This window comes from Phoca vitulina, unplaced genomic scaffold (genome assembly GCF_004348235.1).
Source record: "Phoca vitulina isolate PV1807 unplaced genomic scaffold, GSC_HSeal_1.0 scaffold9, whole genome shotgun sequence".
NCBI classification, from domain to species: domain Eukaryota; kingdom Metazoa; phylum Chordata; class Mammalia; order Carnivora; family Phocidae; genus Phoca; species Phoca vitulina.
Genome location: NW_022589712.1, coordinates 49,112,418 through 49,136,020, shown reverse-complemented (window position 1 = coordinate 49,136,020; position 23,603 = coordinate 49,112,418). Strand labels below are relative to the sequence as shown.

Genomic DNA, 23,603 nt, shown 5'->3' with positions numbered 1-23,603 from the left:
ACCGACTGAGATAGACTGGATCTTCCTGGAATGTTTCTCCAAAATTTCAATTAATTGCCATCGTAGAACCTATCCAGATTAACAAAGGAAGAAGTCAGGAATTTGACTTTGGCAAGGACTGGCTTTCCAAGTTGCCTAGGATCCGATATGTAGATCCCCCTGCAGTGTGGACAAAACCCGCAGAGGAACAGTTGTGTGGTACTTCCTACTACTCCTTAGTTCTCACCTTTCAGAAGCTGGTTAAAAGTTCTAACCGATTTTGGGACTGAGAGAATATTACAAGGAATGGGGAGGGGAAGTGGAGGGTATTTCAGAATTCAAAGTAAGTAGACTCTGAGAAGAAGCATTCATCAGAGAATCAAAATAACAATAAGCAATCTAAATCAGAAGAGATCAAAGCCAAATTCCCCTCTCCCCCACCTCCCAGCCAACCTTCCAAACTTTCATGTATCTTGCAAGGTTCAGTCCCCTCTGGGCCTTTCCGAGACCAAACCCGACGCAGTGCTCAGGATGCCATCCCCCACCTCACCCTTGGCTCTGCTGCCTGCTAGCTCCTCTGTGCACCTGGGCAGCTACCTAACTTGAGCCTCTGGCTCCTCATATGTCAAAGGATGACAGTGAGGCACATGGCAGACAAATGCCATGAAGAATAAATAAGAACACTTGCAACTTAGTACGTGGCTGGCACACGGGAGCCTTCAATAAATGGCAGCTGTTTACTACTTAAAAAAAATCTCTGTGGCCGTGAGGGGTCTTGAGGGGGCAGGCCACGTTCTTGATCTGGGGGCTGGTTGCACAGACATGTTCAGTTTGTGCAAATACAGCAAACTGTACACTTCCAAAACATTGTGGTAAAACATGCATAGCAAAATTTACCATTTCAACCATTTTTAAGTGTAACGGGCAGCACTAAGCACATTCACATTGTTGTGCGACCACCACCACGCACATTCTGATATGTGCGGTTTTCTGCATGTATTTAAATAGTTAAAAAAAACCCACCTATACCCATTAATGATGACAATAATAATTTAAAAAACCCCAACAACCCTGTGGCTACTATGTAGACACAGTTTTCTGAGATCCAGAAGAGTGACTGGCCTCTTTTGGGAGGAATCTAGCTCCTGTCCTTGAAAGGTGGTGTATTCTGACAGTTGGGGGTGTCCCAGGGAAGGGGTGGGCTTTCTAAGGAGGCAGTTTTCAGGCCTGAGGGAGTTCCCTGTTAACAATGACCACTTCTCTTTCCTAGGAAGGGGATGCTCTGGGGCGCCTCTAGCTCCCCTCGCTTGCCTCTCCTCTTGCTGGAGCTCTGGGGTAAGCTCAAGAGCCAGGCTTTGACTGGTTCTTCTGCCCTCACAGTTTGCTCAGGGAATGGAGTACAGAGCAAGCGGGGCTGGCAGCATAGGAGAACTTCCTGGTGGGCCCTCAGCCTTGGGGTGGCATTCCTCCCCGGTCCCTGCGGAGCACTCACAAGGAAAACTTGAGGACAGGGGAGAACGCCTGACTTGCTGATGGGGACATCACCATTTTCTTTTTCTTTTTTGGGGGGGGGAGGAGGGCAGAGGGAGAGAGAGAATCTTAACCAGCCTCCGTGCCCAGCACAGAGCCCCGCATGGGCTCCATCTTACAACCCTGAGATCATGACCTGAGCCAAAATCAAGAGTCGGATGCTTAACTGACAGAGCCACCCAGGCGCCCCCTCCCTTTTTTTTTTAAGTAAACTCTACACTCAATGTGGGGCTCGAACTCACAGCCTCAGGATTAAGAGACGTATGCTCTACTGACTGCGCCAGCCGGGAGCCCCCACCACCATTTTCTTTGAAGCCAGAAGTTTTTGGGCAGGCACACTGCCTTAACCTAATAGAGGCAATATTTAAAAACTACAGGGAAATACGCCTATACATAATGCCATATATACCTATATTTGCTCTTCTTATAGGTATTAAATGTAGAATTTGATTCTACCCTTACAATGAGTGATTCTGACCCTTGAAACTTCCCCATTGCCTATTTAACTGTTGTTCCTACTGGTCCCATCTAAAATGCACACATTGTAGTCATTCACAAGTGGGCGAAGTCCCTTCTCCTTCCATCTCACAAAGATTTCAGTCACTCGCGCATTTTCACTCTGGGGAAACGCCTCCACAGGCTTCACCAATCAGAATATTTAGCAGTTTTGAAAACAGAAGGAACTTGTTGCCAGCTGTCAATGAGGGCTCAGCTAGTGCAACTTGTGAAATGCAACAAAACAAAAAAACCCATCTCAAGGCAGAGAGAGGGTAATGTGGATAGCCAAGCTTTGTGCCAATCATCTGAAAATGCAGATCTGCAGGGGGCAATACGGGAACTTTTCCAACCTGTAAACCGAAAGCATCAACTCTGCTACTATGGCGGCCCCCCAAAAGCTCCTTGGACACCAGTGCCAGAAAATACTGCACTGGCTCATCAACTCTTCATTTCTCAAGTTCAACTGCTACACATTAATGAATTTACCAAGTGTTCTCTTAGCATTTCAGAGACTAAAAAGGCACAGACTGGTAACACAAGTATCCTTTCCCAATCTGAAAGATATGCATACTTCCCTGTCCCTCCCCGAACTTACGAGCTGTTCAATATTTGGAATTTCTCTCCTTTGTGAAAACTCAGGTCATCTTCTGTCCGTGCTTCATAATCATAAAGGGCTACAAACAGGGTTACTCCTGACAAAACAAAATCAGAAGGGGAGAGATTATTACACAAGGGGAAATTAATTCCAAGAAATGAGCTCTTCACTAAAATCTTATTCTCAAAATCTACATCTAACCATAATATGGTGTGGTGGTGATGTAATTAATGTGTGCAACCAGGGCTGCAGGGCTGAAGTTATGCCTTGGTCTTTGTAGGGGAAGCGTTATTTGGTCTGACTGCAGCCTAGAGCTGGAGGTGCCCTTCTCTCTGAGCCCTCGGGAAGAGGCAGGCGTTAGCATTATGTCCACAACCAAGGGGCAGCAGTGGTGCTACAGCTCAGATCTGTGAGGCCTGCAGCAGTTACAGATACAAATTCCCTTCCTCTCAAGAGCCCACGTTAGGTCCAGGGTAAAACAGATCACAGTAATGGAGAATGTAACAGGAAACTCCTTCTGCAGCCTGGGACTGAGAAGACCCTCTCCATAAATGCTCACCCCAATTAGAGGATGTCTTGCTTTTGGCATCTGCAATTGCTCTGGGGACTCCGTCTCTCCTACCACAAATTTGCCTATCCTTGCACTGATTTGTAGTCCTTACTCCTCCTCATAACCACCCTACATTTTCTCATCTGGTGGACTCCCCACAGAGGCCCTTCCTGCTCTGCAAAAGTCTGCTGTCGACAACAGAAAATCTCCTGCATCCCATTTGGCTTAGGACTTCCTTCATATAGTGGGTAGAATTCTAAGGTAGTCCTCTTGAGTCCCACCTCCTGGTATTCATGCTCCTGTGTAATCCCCCTCCCCCGAGTGTGGGTGAGCCTAGTGACTTGCTTCTAACCAACAGGACATGGCAAAGGTGATGGGATGTCCCATAAGTGATTAGTCTTCAAAAGATTGCTACTTCTGTCTTCCCTGCAGACGCTCTGTACTGCCACTTTGGCCTGAACACTTTGATGAAGCAAGCTGCCATGTTGGAAAGACACACATGACAAAGAACTGAGGGTGGCCTCTGGCCAACAGCCAATGAGGAACCGAGTCCTGCCAGCACCACACGAGCTTGGTAGCAGATCCTTCTCAGGTGGGCTGTGAGGTAGTGACTACAGCCCGGCCAACATACCTTGATTGCAGCCAGTGAGAGGCTCTGAAATGGGGGACCCAGTAAAGTCATTCCTGGTTTTCTGACCCCCAGGAACTGTGAGATCCTAAATATGTATTTTTTTAAAGCTGCTAAGTTCGCGGTAATATGTTATGCAGCAATTATTAACTAATACATTCCACTTCTCTGCTCTCTGGCTCCTCATTTTGATCTCCGCACACTTCAAAGTGCCTGCTGTGGCCTAAAGAACACACAACATGGATTCCACTCTTTAGCAAACTGCCATTTTGCTGTGTCTGTACTTCCAAGGGAGCAGATGTGCCTGTGGGGCTATCCGCAAACCAGAGAAGGAGGTGGGGCTTGTTTTTCCACCCGATCCCAAGTGGGGCTTCCTGTAGGAGGACTGGCATTCTGACGGTCTGACCATGCAAAGCAGCAGGGCTCATTTGGCAACTTTAAATTTCTTTGAAAGGTTGGAAAAGAGACTGGCTTAAAACAAAGAAGTGGAAGCCTGTAAGGTCATGCTTATTCTCACTGAACACTCTATTAACAGATTCCTTTTGTTACATAATTTGAAAACAAACCCAAGCCCCATTGTGTGGAAGACAAGGAACACGAGGACGGACACTTCCAATCTCCCACGCTCACCCTGCATCGGCCGGCAAGTTCTCACTGGGGTTTTTATCTTTTAAGGACGGAAAGGAGAGTCAAAGGAGGTCACAGGGCACACAGACACTGTTCTTGGCCTTAAAGCACTAAAAGCAGTGGTGGAGAGACAGATATGCACATATAACAAAGCCAAATAATACAAGGCAGAGAAATCTGCCAACATTTGGGAGTACTAGATTTTAACTTCCAAATTTTAAAAGGGACCAGGTGGCCTCTTATACTAAGATTGTCCCTGACAATGAATCATGGAACACTACATCAAAACTAATGATGTAATGTATGGTGATTAACATAACATAATAAAATTTAAAAAATGTAAAAAAAAAAAAAAAAAAAAAGATTGTCCCTGACTACAGTAGAGACTCCCATGTTCAAGGCAACTATTCCCTTCCGGTGACTTTATGAATGATACCTGCAGACACAGGGATTCGTATCCAGCATTCATGAATGAATGAACAAGGTCAATGTCTGCATCAGCAGAATTCAGTCTGGTTGGCAAAGAACTCAGCAGGCACAGGAAGTGTGTGCTGGTGCATTTTTGGCTCTTTTTTTTCCCCTTCTGCATCCTCAGAGACAGACTTCCATAGAATGCCTCTTTCCTTCTTCCCTCCATCCCAGGTGCCTTCCAGGAAGGTAGGAAAGATTAGGAAGTATACTAACATTCATTAGCTCATGCGAGGCCTACTTTAAAGAGAAAGTTGGATCCACTACAACACAATGATACAATGCCCAAAGCTCTGGGTCAGGTCCCCTGGATATAACCACACTGCCGTGTTGCATGCAAAGGGGGAAAAAACCCTGCTAATGTCTCAGTAGTGCCAACTCCCCAGGTAAAAAGGCACAGTGAGTCCTTATATAAGACTTCTGCTCCCAGATGAGCGAAGAGCACAATGGTTGATGTATATTTCTTTAAACTTTTCTAAAAAACAAAACAGTTTTGGAACAAATTGTCAAGTATCTAGTTACCATGATTCACATGCTGGGAGATGATCTGGAAGGCTAAGGATGCATGAGATAACTTTCAAATATTTTGCAAAACATATGTCTGAGAATGTATGCCAGATATTTCACAAAGTATTAGCTAAGTCAGCAAATGTACATGGCAGTAAAACAGAGCCTCGTGGTGGGAAAGAGAAGGAAACTTAAAAAAAAAAGAGAAGGATTCTTTAAGGATACATAACATTTGATTTTGAAATACAAGAGATAAACGATACACTTGACGGTTGGTAAACTCTGTCATATGGAAGATGATGGGAAGATCAGAAAGAGAATTAATGAAGATCAATGGCCAAAAACAAATGCTGCCAAACATCCCCACTGGCTGGGAGGTGACAGGCAGGCTGACGATTAGGAAGATGAGGGAGAAGGTGCTACCCCTGCAAAGTGGCTCTTAACCGGGGGATGGGAGGAAAGTGCACTGATATCTAGAGGACTCAAAACATACATTCTCAGATCCAGTCCCGGAGCTTCTGATTCGAAAGATGTGGGATGGGACTCAGCATTTTGAAAAAGCTGCTAGTTATTCTGAGTCAGCCAGCCAAGGTTGAGACCACTGATTGGCCTAGAGTATCTTAGTAGAAGCTGTTATCTCCTAACCCATGCAGAATCCTCCCAGAGCAGCTACTTGGGGCCACCTTGCACCACTGTAGCCAGCATTTCATTTGTCCATCAGGCCCTGTTTGTTTTAATAGCCCTTCATCTGGCAGTGTGTAGATGGAGACTGATGATGAAAAACGTAATGTTAAATCCTTAGTCAAAGGGAGCCGACTGGAACACAAATGTTCAATTGACAAAAGAATGAAGAACAGCCTAATTCTTACCCGTTCCTCCCCTGGTACGCAAGGTCCCGGTATGAGATGAAGAGTTCACACCCCCAAAGACGGTGAGTCCTTGGCCCCCCGCTGCGTGGAAGTTGTTGTAGTTGGGGATGGAGGTCACGCCGAAGCTGGGGTAGTGCTGCGGGGTGGGGTCTGTGCCATAGCGGTACCCGGAGCTCTGGGTCAGGCTGCCGTCCCTCTCCTCCGTCAGTTTTGTTGCTTCTTTATCCTTACATTGCACACAGCCCATTATCTAAATTCCTGCCGAAAACAAAAGGGAGGCACGTGAACTTGCATGCTCCTTAGCTGCTGGGTTCCTGGGTCATTTATAAGGCTCGCCCTTGGCTATTTCAGGCCTAAAAGGGAAGGAGGAAAAGCAGTGGCTAGGGCTGATGGTTAGAAGCGATCTCACGGCCCTTAACTTGACAATCACATTCGTTCCCCCTGTGCTCTGGGTGACAGGAGCCACACAGCGTATGGTCGCCAGGCACCAAGGTCCTCACATGAGGCCTGCACCCCTTAAAATCCTCGAACATTACACACCTGCTTAAAGATAGCCCAAGACTACTTATTATGCTTTTCTTTAGTCATCTAAAAGAATAATGTATGCTCTAGGAAGTGAGTCCATGCAATATTAGAACAAAAACCTCCATTATGGCAAAAAAAAAAAAAAAAAAATCTAAGCAAGAGGGTGGAGGAATGCTGGAAAAGCCAGAAGACAGCTCCTGAACAGCTCACCATACTTCTTTTCTCACGGGTACCCATTCTTCAGGCACACACCTGGTAAATTTTAAGCAGTAAGATGATGATAAGTATCAAAATTAAGAAATCATTGCTGGATGAAAAATAAAATTAGGGGCGCCTGGGTGGCTCAGTTGGTTAAGCGTCTGACTCTTGCTTTTGGCTGAGGTAGTGATCTCAGGGTCGAGAGATCGAGCCCCACGTTGGGCTGGGCATGGAGCCTGCTTAAGATTCTCTCTCTCCCTCTCCCTCTGCCTCTCCCCCCCTCTAAAAAAAATTAAAAAATAAAATAAAATTGGTAGAAACTAAGAGGTCTGGGTATATTTGCAGGATGTCATGATAGCCTACAGTAACAAAATCATTTTCAGCTGCTAATTAACTTTCCAAATTTCCATTAGCTTTTGACATCTTTCAAAAATACTAAAAAAAATCAATCTCATGTTCTAGAGTTAGTGGTGGACTAAAAACTCAGGTCATTGTCACCCCACCCTCCTCCAACCTACTTCTCCTGTGCTTATCGTAGAAATGCCACCATCAATGACTGACTTGCTCAAGTCAGAATCCTAAGAAGCAACCTTATTTGCTTCCTTTTTACTTCTCACTCTCCCCGTCTCACACTCTACTATCCAAACATGCCGAACTTCTCAGTTACTTCAAGGTTCAATTTTTTCTGCTTTGCTTTAGGCCTTGGAATGTGGCCTTGAACATTTTTTCCTGACGTGCAACATATTCTTCGTGTTCCAGGTAAGACACTGCTTCCTCTGCAAAGCCTTCTCGGATCCCCACACCTGCCTTCCAAGGCTGGCGGGATGCTCCTAAGTGCTCCCATGGCATCCTGATTTCTCCCATCATGGCACCTATTGTGCCATATTAAAACATGGCTTGTCCACTTATCTCATTGCCCAGTGGACTGCGGGTTCCAGGAAAACAGGGCCCTGTCCACTTTTGTCAGAGCTATAATGCCAGTGCCCGGCACACAGCAGATGCTCGATAGACAGCAACCAAATGAGTGAAGATTCTCTAGCCCAGGATGTTTCTCTTTTACCCTTTCTCTCTGCATCCAAGACCATCCCTTCTCTCAGCGACTTACATTTGCAGCTGACCCTGCATTTTTTAATCTATTGGTATGTGTGAAAAAGAAAGAGGATTCAGAAATACAAGGTTAATTCGGTTAAATGATCGTACTTTGGACTATAATACTCCGTCAGGTTGATGGGGGTAGGTAGAACATGCAATGGATGCCCCTTCCAAAACTCTGAAAAGTGGCCCATATGGAACCAAAGGATCAAATAAGAAACACATGACACCATGTGTAATTACATGTGTTCACCGGAGAGGGCAAAGCTGGTACAGGAATGGAAGGGACTTGCAGCAGTGAAGAAGAAAGAACTAGTTTTTCTTAGTATCTTGCAATCCAAAGTGGGGAATGCCACATCAGATACAGACTCTTGGCGGGGGGCACTGCTCTGAGCACTGCTTTTCTGGGGAAAAGGGACATGAAAGCAGCATCAGGCTGCTCTAACGTCCTCTTACATTACACATTTCAATAAATACTTATGGAATTCAATGTCAGTTCCTGAGAATGGAAATGTCGGGAAATGAGCCACCTACTGCTTGAGCTGAGATCACCCAATCTGGAACACATTTAAGCATAAATCATTCGAGATTAACTTACAGTATACTGGGTCCAACATGCTCTCTAACTTATGGTAGATGAATGCCAGTTTAAAAAATTTCCAATAGGAAATGCAAACTATGTCCAAGGCATGATTTATTGAAGGAATTTCATCATTTGTTGTTGGTATTGCTTCATAGGATTGATAAATATCTTGCTTACTTTATATTAACTCCTTCATGGCAGAAAGTTGCTTTGAGCTCCCACAAAGGCCAGACAGAAGACAGTTCTTGTCCCAGGCACTTTTTTCAGGCATTTCACTGATCTACTGTAATTAGAAGATGTGAGACCTGAGTCACAGTATCACATCATTTACATCAGCGATTCTCAGCTGGGGTTGACTTTATTCCTCTCACCCCCACCAAGGGACATAATAGGCAATGTCTGGAGATACCTTTGGTTGCTACAACTCAGGGATAAGAGGTACTACTGGTACCTAGTCGGTAGAGGCCAAGGATGCTGCTAAACATTCTACGATGTAGGACAGCCTCCAACAGCAAAGAATTAATTGGCCCCAAATGTTAGTAGCTTCAAGGCTGAGAAATCCTGATTTATGGAGGAGAAAGAATGTATATCCATATCTTCGAAACAGTATATAACAGCTGTTTCCCTTATATGTGTGATCAACATGCAATTCACAATGCCTTTCTTAGGAGAACAGGCAGGCTAGGTAGAAGGGCACAATTTTAAAAATTGGTATGAAATGCTGATTCTTCCCTAGAAGATTGTTCCTTGTGATAGAGAAAAGAATCTAAACCAATGAGAACTCTCATTACAAACTACTCTTTCAACTGCAACAAAAGAAAATAGAAATGACACATCAGAACCCCACTGAAAACAGGACCTTATATCTAACCAAACTAAGAAAACACTCATCTTTCACAATCCACCAAGAAAAAGCATTACCACTGGAATAAACAACTAACACCATATATAGACCTATGAAATAATGAAAGGAAACAAACAGTAATCTCCTTGAAGGCAGCTTATTTTTTGGTTTTGTTTTAGTATTGCATCCTGAGGGTCTAGAACAGTGCTATACATTGTAGGAGCTCAATAAATATTTGTTAAATGATTACAATGCAAAAACCCAAAACTCAGTCAAAATCATTTTGGAGAAAACAATTTTCTTTTGTAGAAGGGACAGCTCTGTTACCACTTCATACATTTGCAGTTTAGAGTAAGAAATGTTTCTGCACAGGTCTTGCTTACTCTCTTCCCTTCACCGACAAACATAAAGAGACCGAAATAAATCAGTCAATGCAGGCTCAAGACATTAAAAGTTAATCACAATGAAAATATTTGTGTAAGAACTTGTGGTCTTCTTCCTCCCACTTGGGGCGGTCAGACTAACCATTTCCTGACGGAAGAGTCAGAAGCCGCTCTGTGAGCTGTACCGAACATGACTTCAGGCTCCTTGCCATGAGACAAACTTCTGAGCATTTGAGTTAAAATAAAAACATCCTTTATTACATATGGTTCTGTGGTGTGGCGTTTATGGCCAATGCTGTAGGTCCATTATGAACATATAATGTACTAATATACTTGCCCGAGATCTGTGGGGCACTGGGAAACAAGGAATAATGCCGTTCCAAAAGTGGGACCTTGGAATTACTCTGAAGAATAAATCCTACACCAGGAACTCATGGCCATCCTTCTCTGCATGTTGTTGTGCCTAGGGAAACTGATGGACAAGCACTTTGACCAATAAGATCCTGTGACTGTGGTCGAGGTGTCTGGATTATAGCCACGAAGCCCCCCTATTCTTCAGTCCTTTGGCAAAACCAAAGGGCTCTCTTTCTATTATGCAAGGGAAACCTGATTTACATAAAATTTCCTTAGTCCTGTGGATCTTATGTGTGCCAACAGCATTAAGCAACTCAGGGAAGAGTTGTCAAAGAGAGAACCCGAGGACTGCCACACCCGCACCGTCTGGTGCTGGCCACACGTGGCCTCAGAATCCTTCTTCACATAAGCCCTCGAGTGATCGATTGAAACCGACATAAAAGATGGACGCTATCCCCGATTCTGGGCCTAGGCTGCTTTGATCCAGAATGAGTCTGGCTGAACATACATTCCCTCCATCGACACCCCAGACCATGGTCCGGCTGCTAGGTGCACATCAAACACAGGTACGACAGATAAGCTCACGCTTCCTTGCATACCACTCAGTAAAGCAGCACCCATTCACTCAGATTATAACGCTGCAGGACTTCAGAGAAGATTTCAGAGAGCTAGGTACCAAAAAGGGGGAAAGGCCATTGGCAGTCTTCTGCAAAAGCAAATTACCTTCTCTTGAGACACATAAACTTGGAAGCAGAGGAGGGATGGCCGGAGGAAGGCAGGTGAAAGTGACAACAAATAATTTTAATTTCAGCAGTGTGAGCACTTCTGTCTCAGAAACCAACCTAGGTGGGTGTGGAGAAGTGAGGGCCCTGAGGCCTAAGTTCCCATCCTTGCTGCTGACAGCGCAGACTTGGAAGAGTGACAGGTCGAGCCACACTGGCCTGCACTCTGATGTGGCATGTTTCCTGCTGGTACCATTCACCATCCCTTTAGCTGGTCTCCACTTTACCTGGGTGAAAATCATAATAAAAGTAAAGGAACAAGGAAGGGAACCTAGAAACCAAACACAAGCAACTGAGATGGGGACAGTTGAAAAAGAATTTAAAGCTGAATTGTAGATCGACTGCACAGTCTCATACACTTCTCTGGGAACACAGCAAGAACTGGTGGTTTAATGAGCAACCACCCTTTTCTGGGCAACAGTAACACCATGAGGCAAGAGGGTGAGATGTGCAGAAATACATCAGAAATGACTTGACTTCTGGGGAGAAGAGCCATGGCAGGGGGTTCTCGGTCCTTGTCAGATTGGAAACACCCACAAGAATCAACCGGAGGTATCTAGCTACATTCTCCACAGAGAAAACAAATCCCTTGACAGTGTAGGAAAGGCTTGCTTTAGTTTTCACCACAGAAGTGCTGGAAGCTGGACGTTCAGAGACAGATGAGTGCCACGTTGGTAGCAATGGCTGTTGGGACACAGAACCTGTCACCCAAATTTCCCAGCACTTTCAATCCTTTATGACGGGACTTTCCTCTTTGTAGGACACCACTCACAAGAGAGTAGGGGTGGTGCTGTCTTCTGGGGACACCAGGACAGAAGGGCCAGTGCTGACCGGGGAGGCTGGAGAGAAAGCAGGACCACGTTGGACCGTCTTGGAAGTGCAGACACTCCCCAAAGTCCCTGCCACAGCTGGGATGGGATGTTGGGCATATAAATACTCGAGGCCTGAACCACAGTATTGGTATGGGGTCCAGCCAGTAGTCCCAGATGGCTAAAAAAAAGAATACAGAGGACTTTGCTTCTTTGCTGCCAAATGGAAGGAAGGAGTGAAAATCTGTGCCTTGCTGAAAAGGTGGCGTGGTAGGCAGAACTCCAAGGTATGCCCCAGATTCCTGCCCTTGGTATGACAAACCCCGTATCATCCCTAGGACTCATGACTGATGGGATAATCACTCCCTTGATTAGGCTATTTTATTTGGCATGGTTGACTTTAACAAAGAGAAATTATCCCAGGTGGACTTGACCTCACCAAGTGAGCCCTTGAAAGGGACTGGGCTCTCTCTGAAGAAGTAGATACCAAGTGTAAGAGGCATTCCGGTGGAGGGGGGTGGGGATGTTCTCCACTGCTGGCTTGGCAGATAGAGGGGGCTATGTGGCCTTTAGGAACTGAGCACAGCCCCCAGATGGCAGAAAGCAAAGAAATGGGGACCTCAGTCCTATAACCACAAGGAACTGAAGTGGGCCAAGAACCTGGAAATGGATTCTTTCCTGGTCAAGGCTTCAGATGAGAATGCTGTTGGCCAATGCAGCCCTGGGAGCAGAATGCTCAGCCACACCATGCCCAGAGGCTCAGAACTGTGTGCTAATAAACGGGGGCTGTTTAAGCTGCTACGTTTGTAGTAACTGGTTACACAGCAAGAGAAAACGAATACCTATTTTGGTGGAATGGGCACCACTGAGGTGAAGGCTCCAATCTTGGTAGTGATGACCAATATCAAATGAGGGCTCACTGCAAGCCGGGCACCGTGCTATGTACTGGAACATCCTATCTCACTCGATTCTCATAACAGTCCTCAGACAGAAGTATTATGCTTTCCCCTCATTTGACAACAGAGGAGCAGAGAGGTTTGAGACTTTGTCCACAGCTCCATCAGGGGTGGTGAAGCCAGACAGACTGATTCCATGGCTGGCACATGGAGCCTGTAGACCAGAGTTGCTTCCTGCCCCACGGACTCCTGGCCAGTCCATGTAAGCATGTGGGTGTGTGGTCAGAGGGGCCTGTGGGGATCGCTCCCTAGTGCCCCAGAGCCCAGCTTCCTGTGCATGACTAATGGGGGCCCTGACATCAGGGACTGGGCCTCACTCCCCCACATTCACACCCTGCCCCAAGACCGTGGGTTCTGTAAGGGTGCTGGGACCATGCGAGGCGTGGTGAGTCACCGGCTTCCTTCATGTGGTGTAGGGTCTTAATGAGCATTTGAACCAACGACACTGAAGCTCCCCTTAGTTTCCTGATATTTCCTAGATGTGGTGTTTATTTATTTATTTATTTAATTTACCTATGTGGGGGTGGGGAGAGAGAGAGAGAGAGCACAAATGGGGTGAGGGTAAAGGAATAGCAGGCTCCCCGCTGAGCAGGGAGCCCGATGCAGGGCTCGATCCCAGGACCCCGGGACCCCGACCTGAGCCAAAGGCAGATGCCCAACAACAGAACCACCAGGCGCCTGTGGTGAGTGTTTATATACACCACAAAGGAGTGAGCACTGGTTTCCTTGGTATAAGTGAGCTTGCGGACTGCATTTAAAACATGATTTGCTATACAGGCAAAACTTTCTGGAACATATTTACTGTATAAACAGAACACAAGCAATCCTTCCTCCAAGCACAAAATAACAGATTTCTACTCTTGGTGGAGTCCCATGAGGGACAACACCCTCCCCCTACCCAAGCAATAAAATGTCACATCTTTGAGGTGCAAAGACTGATGTAGACCCAGGAACACGTACAGTGCAGACACCAGTCACATGCAAGAGTGGGAGAACAGAGCCTATTTAAAAATCAAATCAAAGCTTTGCTTTGGAAATAACAAGAGGTGGTGTTGGATGATCATTTGTGCATGACTCTGCAAGGTCCTCTGGAGAGTGAGGACAATGAATCTTGTTCTGTACCGCACAGCAAAGGACCCGAACTCATGTAAATCACTCTCACAAATGTCACATCACTTTAAGAAAAAACCACATTCCTGGCACCTAGATTTTTTGGCTACCACCCTGGTTTGTCTTGTTCAAATCACCCCCCATGCCGAGAAGCAGTGGCTCACTCCCTGCAGCATGTTCTCCTTTCCCTTCTCTAAAACCTTCCATTCCCTGATGCCTGGAGAGTCAAACGTACTTAATAAAGAAAGAAATGGAAGCATTAGACCCCGATGGTGAGATTTAACACTGCAGTCAACAAAGAGCTGGAACCATTCCCAAACCCAAATGGCCAAATGAGGTTTTAACACCAAACCATGGAAAGGCTCCAAAAGGAGCGAAGAACATTTTCTTCTTACACTCACTTCACTTCGGATCTCAGGGTTAAGACAAGAGGGAAATGGTGATAAAAAATAAGGATATGTTTTAACTGTCTATGCCAAAGGGTTCAGAAAGAATTAGAGCACAGATTATAAAGTTTTTCAGGCCTTCTCCCACCCCTTTTGGGAGGGAAAAAAGGTTCCTTAGTGGTTACTAGCTTAAACTCTTATTTTTATTGATATATAATTCACATACCATAAAATTCACCCTCTTAAAGTTTACAGTTCAGTGGTTTTATATTTTATATACACATATTACATATATAAATACATTATATATGTAATATGTATATTTAATATACAAAGGAAACCACTGTCACTATCTAATCCTAGGACATTTTCATTACCCCCAAAAGGAACCTGTACTCATTCAGCAGTTACTTCTCATTCCCTTCTCAGACTTACACCTGACAACCAGGAGTTTTATGTCTTTATGGATTTGCCTATTTGGACATTTCATATGAACGCAATCATATAATATGTAGCCTTCTGTGACTGGCTTCTTTCACTTGGCACACGGTTTGCAAGGTTCATTCATTTTGTAGCATGAATCAGTACTTCATTCCTTTTTATGGCTGAAAATATTCTGTTGTATGGATACACCACTTGTTTACCAATCATTAGTTGATCGACATTTGGATTGTTGTCATTTCCTGGCTGTATGAAAAATGAGGCTATGAACATTCATGCATAAGTTTTTGTGTGGACATATGCTTTCAATTCTCTTGGGTTCATATTTTAATATGTAAGGAATTTATATAGATAAAAAACCCCCTAAGATTAGGTAAATGGGAAAGCATGTTAATTGGCAGTTCAAAGAAAGGAGAAAGGACTTGTGAAACTTATGGGAAAATGTTACCTTCAGTAGTAATCAAAGAAACACAATGTTGATTAATGAGAGACTTTCACCTCTCAATTAACAAAATTTCAAAAGGAAGTCTGCCCAATAGTGACGGAGGTCCCCTGAAATGCCTGTTCTCATATATTGCTGATAGAAGACCAGGAATTAGTGTATAACCGTTTCATAAACCAATTTGACAATATTATATATATAGAAACAACCTTAAAAATGGGCCTGTTCTTTGTGAATCTGTGCTAAAGAGACACTTTTTGAAAAATGACACATGAAGAGGTCCTATGACATGTTATTTATAATTTGAAAGTCAGAAAACTTGCTAATTGTTTAACAAGAAGATGATGGCTAAGTATATAATAAGACACGCCGTTCATGTAAAGTAAAACAGAAATTAAAACTTCCGGTTACAGAAAATAATCAGCAATACAGAAAAATGCTCATATTACACTAAGAAGGATCACATGATTGTGACTATATGACAAATGCCTAAAAAATTGTTTGGAAGGAAAGATACCAAGATGCTTGCTGGTGGCGTGTGGGGGAATAACACTATGGGTGACTGTTCTTTCTTCTGTTTTTTCCCCTCAGATTATCTATACTGAGAAAGCACAATTTTTATGAGAATAAATAATTTTTTTAAATAGGAAAGATCCCTTTAATTTTATCTGTTACTGATTTAATTTGTATATAAGTATATAACCATACATTGATGAAGTATGCTTTGTGAACTGAAAAATTAAGAGAAAGAAAGAGAGTAACTGATTCTAAAAAATTTTTTTTTCTTTTTTCTTTTTTTTTTGAGGGGCACAGAGACTGTTTATTGAGTGGCAACTGATTCTAAAAATTAAGAGAGGGAGAGAGAGTGACTGATTCTAAAGTCTGTTAAGAAGCAAGCTCTCCTCCTGGAAGGTTTGAAAGGTGAAAGGTACTGAAGGACAGAGAGATTTCTTTTTCTTTTTAATTAATTTATTTATTTGAGGAAGAGAGATAGAGAGAGAGAGAAAGAGGGAGAGAATTCTCAAGCAGACTCCCCACTGAGTGTGGAGCCTGATGCTAGGCCTGATCCCAGGACCCTGAGTCATGACCTGAGCTGAAATCAAGAGTTGGTTGCTTGAGCCACTGACCGAGCCACCCAGGCGCCCCTTAGGACAGAGAGGTTTCTGAGTGAGTCTTTATAACATCTGTGCTGGGAAGTGGGCAGTGAGGGAGCAGTGCTGGGAGGGGTGGTGAATCACCCAGATGGGCAGCCACGAAAATCTAATTAAGGGCACAGATTAAGCAAAGCCATAACACATAAACAACTCAGAGGACCATGTAGGTGGCAAGTGGCAAAATGTGGGATATCAGAACCAGAAGTCGGGTGGCTGGATTAGTGGGTTCTTGAGAACCTTCAGGGCCCAAGCTCCTAGGTACCTGGGGAAACCCAATAAAGTCAGAATGACAGTACTCTGAACAAGTCAATGTTGGAATATAACCGAGGAGTTCTGGATTTTAAGGTATCTGCAAGACCTCTCTGTGAGCAAGGGCCTGAAGACCACACACTGGCATGGCTCTAGGGAGGTGGGCAGAATGAAGTGAAACACTTTGTTCTTTGGATGCTTGCTGTTGGTGGAGACAAGGGGACTTGCTCAGGGCACCAGGCAGAAAAATTCTATACTTTTCTCTCACTTTTCCTCTTGTTGCCCTCACCCTTTCCTGCTGGGACATTTAGCCTGGCATTTTGATGGTGTGACTTCTTACTCTGACTAGAATTCCCCAGTCCTTAGAATCTGGCGCATTACAAGCAGGGCACAGAATAGTAACCAACACTGGTTTATGCGACCTAAAATTTTTCAGAAACATAAAAGATTCAACAAAGATGCTTCTTCCTGATGTTGATATTTGGCCAAACATCTTTCTACTCTCCTTGGCCCTGTTATATAAAAACAACCAGAGGAAAACAAAAATAAACATGTAGGCTTCCTTTCATGAACTGGCAAAAGGAAACGGGAGAGTCAGTGTCACATCTGGGCCACAGTGGTAGAGACTGGCTTTCTGGGCTGAACTGGCCGAGGGCCCAAGGGTCGGGGTGTCACCTGGTGGAGCCACGAGAAAGCACATTAGCACAAAGCAGCTGTGTGAACAGGCGTCATCAATGCCCCCTGCCCGCCAATGTGGAGAATGAACGCTGAGGAGGTTCTCTCTCCAAGGCCAAACAAAAACCCTCTCTGCCAATCTTTCTAGTCTCTATGGAGGTTCCTCGCCAGATGATTCTGCAAATGTGGCCTCTTCCTTTCAGAAAACAATGAATTCTTTTTCCCTTTAATTCATCAGTTAAAGAAACAGAATGGACTTTGAATAAGGAAATTTTACTTTTCTTCTTTTTGCCCTCGAGCTCATGTTTGTGTTTGTGTCCCCACGAGACCCCCTTTCCGCTGATGACTTATCTGGAGTCAGAGCGCCCTGAGAATTTGGTTGTGAAGCCACTTGCATTGTGTTTTTGGCACTGAAGCAGATGTCTTTTCTTTGAAGAATGACGTGAAGCCCTGGCCCCCCTCCCCTGGATCTTTATGTTGGCACTTTCTCAAGTTGCAAGGAATCAGCAACACTCTGGGCCTTTACTTCTGCATCCCTTGCAGTGGTTTCGAATTTCAAAGCTTCTCGGCAGCTGTTTTGGTGTGAATGCTGATAAAGTAGGCCTTCAGAAAACGTGCCCCTAACTCCATGGCCTTTACTGGTTCAAGGAACAACAGTGACAGTGATGACGGGAACAAAGGAAACACAGAGGCCGGTGGACTCTAGCCAGCCTCCTCCTACCACTTCTGCGCCTGAAGGGAGTGACGACTGTCTCTGCCTTCCCTGGAGCTTACTTTTCTTACCCGCGTTGAGCCCAGGTTGGCTGACTCTGTGGTAGTTGCGTCCAAGCTGAGTGTCTATAGAGATCCGAGGAAATTAACAAGGAAATTAACATGGGAGATAGTAAGGAAGAGGAGGAGGACGGGGACCCACTGCAGGGACGCTTTCCCCAGCAGCATATAAAAATGGTATCTGGAATGACAAACTGCGGCCACTCTGTGCGGGAGGAACATGTGTTGCTAGAGCACTCATTGATGACCTACTTGGCACCAGATAGAAATCCTGTCAGGTTTCTGTTAACAAATCTGAAAAGGAAAGACGTGGTTTATATACCAGCATACATTTTGTAAACACTGTCGCTTATAAAATTTACGGTAAAGCAATTCAATAGACTTTTCACTTGGCATGGGAATGCAGCAGAGTGTGAATTTTAGAGTGTCTTGCACAGTAATTGAACTTGGGGTTTATCTCCTTAAAGAAGACAGCACAGCATATTGTCCCCTTGCAGATTCTGGTATCACAGCCTTGCAATGTTGAGGCCCGAATCCAGATGACTGAGAATGGGTAGCAGGAGGATGAGGTGAAGGGTGGGCAGACTGCTCCCTGTGCCACCAGACTCACCCCCCTCCTCCACAGTGAGGCCTACGGCTATGCACCCGAAGACTCCACTTTCAGCCTCCCTTGCAGCTAGGAGGGCCATGTCTGATTCTGGCCAACCAGCTGAGAATGGATGTGATATATCCAGCCCCTGTGTCTTTAAAAGAGACTGGGTTGCTCTCCATCCTCCTTCCCACTTCCTGTGGGCTGGACAGTGGATGTGGTGCTGGTGAATTGGCTTCCTCCAGGCAGAGGATGGCAACCCGACAGGGACTGGCAGAACCACAGGACACAGGAACCTGGCCCTAGACAGTCTTGGAGAGCACGGCTGCTCATCTGCCTTAAAGCTGTGATCTGTGACCTAACACGAGAGAGGCATGAACGTGTATCTTGTGGGAGCCACCGGATTTTTGTGGGGAGGAGCGAGTGGGGTCTTTTTGTTATAACAGGTAGCCTGTAACCTACCACAAGAAGGAAGGAAATCTAACATAGAGGTCAAAGGTGGCTCTACTGGTCACTTACTTGGTTTTTTCCCCCATAGTCTCTAGAACCAATAAGAGCTTCTGACCTCCTTTGATACTGACAGTTAAACTTGTATTAAGGCAGGTTAGTAGGATAACAATAACAAATTGTAACAATAGCTACCATTTATTGAGAACTTATTTTGTGCTTGGCATTTCACATATGGTATTTCATTTAATCTTCAGGACAACCTCGAAAGGGTATTCCACTGTCAAGGAATCTTGGGCTCACAGAATTTAAGTTAACTTGTCTGGGGTCACCCAATCAGTGGGACCTGGATCCATGTCTAATGCAATCATATCTTCTTCCTACTACCCCACGTTTCCTTTTGAGAAGCATGCTCTGCTCCTAGCCATTTTCTTCATACTTTTTGAAAAGAACAAAGAATGAGAGATTTAATGGTGTGACAGGAGTTGGGCATTGCTGTGTCCTACCATTATTTCATTTTTTGCACTAGGGCTGAAAGTGCTCTTTAAGTGTTCTTCTCTTTACAGTGATCCGCTTAGGACTGGCTCCTAAGTCTCTAGGACATTTCAGTCCTAGGTACCAGGCTCCTGGATTGGAGAAGGTCTGGGAGCAGTGACAAAGCTGGGACAAGGCTGTGAGTTGCCACGTGGTCCAGAGCATATCACTTGACACTGTGGAGCCCGGTTTCCTTCTTGGTCGAGCAACAGGCCTCAACAAGGAGCTCTAAGGATTCATACTAAGCCTAACACTCCTGAAGGAGCCCAGAGCCCTCCTGTACACACTCAAGCAGAACCGATTCTATAAACAGGCACAGAGGTCTCCACTCTCCACAGCCCTAGAGGCCTGTTATCAATCACGAGCACCCACAGAGTAACGTGACCAAGTAGCCAGGTTTGGCTATGAATGCTCCCTCTGCCATGGCCAGAGCCTGGACCATGCATATTATGAGAGTTTTAATGACGTGATAGGAGCTAGGCATTGCTATGCCCTACAGTTTTTATTTTATTTTTTGCACTATGGCTTAAAATGTTCTTTCTTACTGTGGTTTTCAGAAGACCCAACTATGCCCTCCATGTCTCTCTGCTGCTAAAGTGAAGGACAACTTATGATATGGTACAATCAGCTCAGGTACTCGAGACCTGTTGGGGTCTTGACCCACCTCCCCCTCCTCACAGGGAGGCTCCAATTCTCTCTGAGTCTTTCCTAGGATTGCTAGGTATAGCTGTTCTCCTGAGTTGCTGGAGATGAGGAAGTTACACAGAAAACAATAATAAGAACAAAGAAACTTCCCCCACTCCCCCAGACCAAAGTTACTCAGAAATCACCATAGTAACAAATCACCTGTTTTCAACGATTTCATTTTCCTTGCATTCTTATCTTTTTCTTTTTCTTTACAGCCCTATCTCTAGCCTCTATTCAGTAAACATATTTTGATCCTCTCTATGTGACAGGCGCTGTGCAAAGGGCTGTGGATATGGAGTCAAGTAAACAAGGCCCTGCCCGCGAGGAGCTTATGTGTACTTAGGAGGGAGACCTCAAATCTGGACTTGGGTTGGGGAGAGAGCACAGAGGGGTCTGAATTCATCCAGGCCAGCCACTGTGAGGTACCTGGCCCAGGTGAGGAGGGGGTGGGAGTGCACATGAGAGCACAGACGTGTGGTAGGGCATGGTTCCATGGGGCTTACTGGATTTGTTCCTGCGTTTACAGAGCACTGAAACATGTGCCAGGCATCATGCAAGGCTCTCAGAGGGAAGGGGCCAGGCGCCTGCTCAAAAGGAGCTTACAGTTTAATGGAATGGATATATGCAGCTGGGAAGGTGGCGGGAGATGAAGCCAGATTATAAACAGCTATGTGTCCATTTTACTGAGCACTCACTGTAGTGCCTGAAGCTGGTGTTAGGTACGATAAGCAAATGCTCTCCTTTGATCCATCAGCAGCCCTGTGAACTGGGTACTATTATTTTACAGATGGGGGAATGAGTATAGGGAGGGCAAGTTACTTGACGAAACCCCCACAGCTAGGTTGAGCTGGATTTTAACCCACAAATGGCTGAATCTAAGACATCATCTTAACCACGTGCTAATAGGCTAAAGTATTTGCACATTATCTAGCTGATGCTTACTCAGTATTAAGCGGGAGTGGAACTGGGTCTCGACAGACACATACTGAAATGTGGGGTAGAGGAGAAGCATGGGGGAGCCCGACAGTGAAGCCAAGATTGGGAAGAGACTACACACAAGTGGACAGAGGCATCTGAGTAAGATGTGACTTCTTCAGCTGGACAAACAACTCCATCCATTCTAGCAACCTGTCTATGCCTAATTCATACCTCATAATTCATCCCCAACTGTGGCAACACTGTAGCTTTTTTTGCAAGTGAGAATACAGATCTAAAACCATACTGGCAGCAGAGGCAGTTTACTATGGGACTATGTAAGCTACATTCTCTGAGAGCCCTGTCAGAAAAAGAAGCCCAAAATCTTTTAGGGCTGGTAGGAGTGGGAGACGTGCAGCTGTGTAGATGGTTGCCTAAACATGGCAAGGACAGACAACAGTGGAGATAGACACACACCTGCAATGCACGACATCTGGAAAAAGATGACTGCTGTCCACTAAAAAGGGCATGTAACAGCTAATATGCAACAATGGACTGATGACCTCTGATGTCCACAAGAGGAGCCTGAAGAAGGGGCTGGGGGTAGAGGTGCAGGTGAGTATAAGGTAAAAAAGGGCCCACCACCCTCTCCCTCCAACCATGGGCAGTTTACTCCATCAAGCCAAACAGAAATGTCTTTTGGCAGAAGCGGTGTTTACACCTCAGTTTTGCATGGAATATGTAATACTAACGAATTCTTCAGGCTAATGTCAGAAGGTGGCTTATATTTTAGCTATGACAGTTCTGCTCAAATCTCCAAGCTCACCACAGTCAGAGGATGGAAACTGCCCATCCACCAGCAATAGTCATCACTCGGCAGCTCTGAGCAGTGGCAATTCAGCCCAGCACTAGGCAGAACTGGCCTGTCCCCAGAGTGCATGCTGAGCTCCTGTGGAACTGCCTTACAGACTCCACGTGACAATGACCCAAGTGTGGCTGCATACTCTGCCCCAGTTCTGCTTCAATATACCCCCAACTGACGGGGTCAGTAACAATGGTACACACTTGGAATGAGCCCAGGCAACAGCTCTGCCATAATTCTTTTTGACAAAGGCTGACCTGACATGCTAGTCATCAGTCCAGGCGGGGGGGTGGGGGGGGGGGGGAAGGGGGTCCTGTGATTAACCAGCCTACACACCCTTGGTTTCTGCCAGGGTTCATCTTTAATCTGGACACACATTCCCCGAATGCACTCTCTACTAAGTCCCCTCTTAATTTCCTACGCATTGTGCTTCTCTCTTGAGATTTGCATTTTCTACACAGGTTCCATTGCTAAAATGAAAAGTTGCTAAAAATTAGTGGATCTCTGTATCTCTTACAGAAAATCAATTATTTGTACCAATTCCTGCCTTCCGAAACCCACTAAGCTGTTTACTAAGTTTGTTTTTCTTAGCCCTATCTTAACTGTTTTAAATCTGTGTCTGTCTTAACATGCTGGCTGGTTAATCTTCCTTTCCAGTTTTTTCATTATTTCTTCCAACATCTGACTTTTCTTTAGCTTAAAATAAGCCTCAACTAAATTTCTCTTTTTCACTTTTGGCTCTGTTTCCCATGGCAAAACAAACAAACAAACAAATAAACAAAATTGATCACTTTTTTGGTACCAGAGCATTTTTGCTTTCTCATTTAGGTCAGGTAACAAAATATCATTTATTCTCAAACCAAACCAAACCTACCCCAAACTCACCCCCTCCTTTCTCTCTTGAAATTCCAGCATAAAGAAGTGATGCTATTGGCAGAATTTTCAGTCTGCTGATACGAAGTACTGATAAAAATGTGGAACAACAGAATTCCCAAACACTGCTGGTGGGACGTAAATTGTTACGATTACTTTGTAAAAACAATTTCACATTATTTAGTGAAGATAAAGATGCACCTCTCCTATGAGTCACAATTCCACTCCTAGGCATATATCTTAAAGAAGCACGCCTATGTGAGCCAGAAGGCATGTGTCCCTGCAGGTCTGGGGCAGGGCCAGGAATCTGTATTTTTTATAGTTCTAGATGCAATGTGGGGGCCTTATTCCACAGCAAGGGCCTGGGACTGAAGGCCTACAATATCAACTCAGATCTATCCTTGGGGCTGGGTCCCTCCAAGGCCTGTGGTTCCAGCCACAGGAAAGCTCATTGCAGAGGAGTGATGGGAAATGGCACAAGCCTGCTAGTTGAGTAACTATGCTTGGGGCACTGATCCCTGGTCAAATTCACTGTCATTTCCTCTTCTTCCTTTTCTGTCAGCCTGGCTGCCCGGCGAGGTTGGGCTTGTGTTCCTCATGCAAACTCCACCTCATCTGGAGAGGTGCTTGGAGTCAGCAAGATCATCATACTCATCTTTGACACAAAGCCTTGAAGCACCCACCCAGACAC

The 23,603-nt window shown here is 45.0% G+C and overlaps 1 protein-coding gene across 7 annotated transcripts in view; it reads right to left on the bottom strand.

Moving 5' to 3' along the window:
• FYN (FYN proto-oncogene, Src family tyrosine kinase) overlaps window positions 1–23,603 on the bottom strand; it is a 210,910-nt gene that overhangs the window by 50,108 nt on the left and 137,199 nt on the right. For 5 of the 7 annotated variants that reach the window (XM_032408048.1, XM_032408045.1, XM_032408042.1 and 2 more), the window contains 2 exons: window positions 6,252–6,509; window positions 2,603–2,699 (listed from right to left, as the gene is read on the bottom strand). In XM_032408048.1, the coding sequence (XP_032263939.1) occupies window positions 2,603–2,699; window positions 6,252–6,498 (344 nt within the window). In that variant the 5' untranslated portion in view covers window positions 6,499–6,509. Of the gene's footprint in view, window positions 1–2,602; window positions 2,700–6,251; window positions 6,510–8,826; window positions 8,933–11,072; window positions 11,240–23,603 lie in introns of those variants that run through there. The other 2 variants (XM_032408043.1, XM_032408044.1) reach the window with 2 other exon arrangements.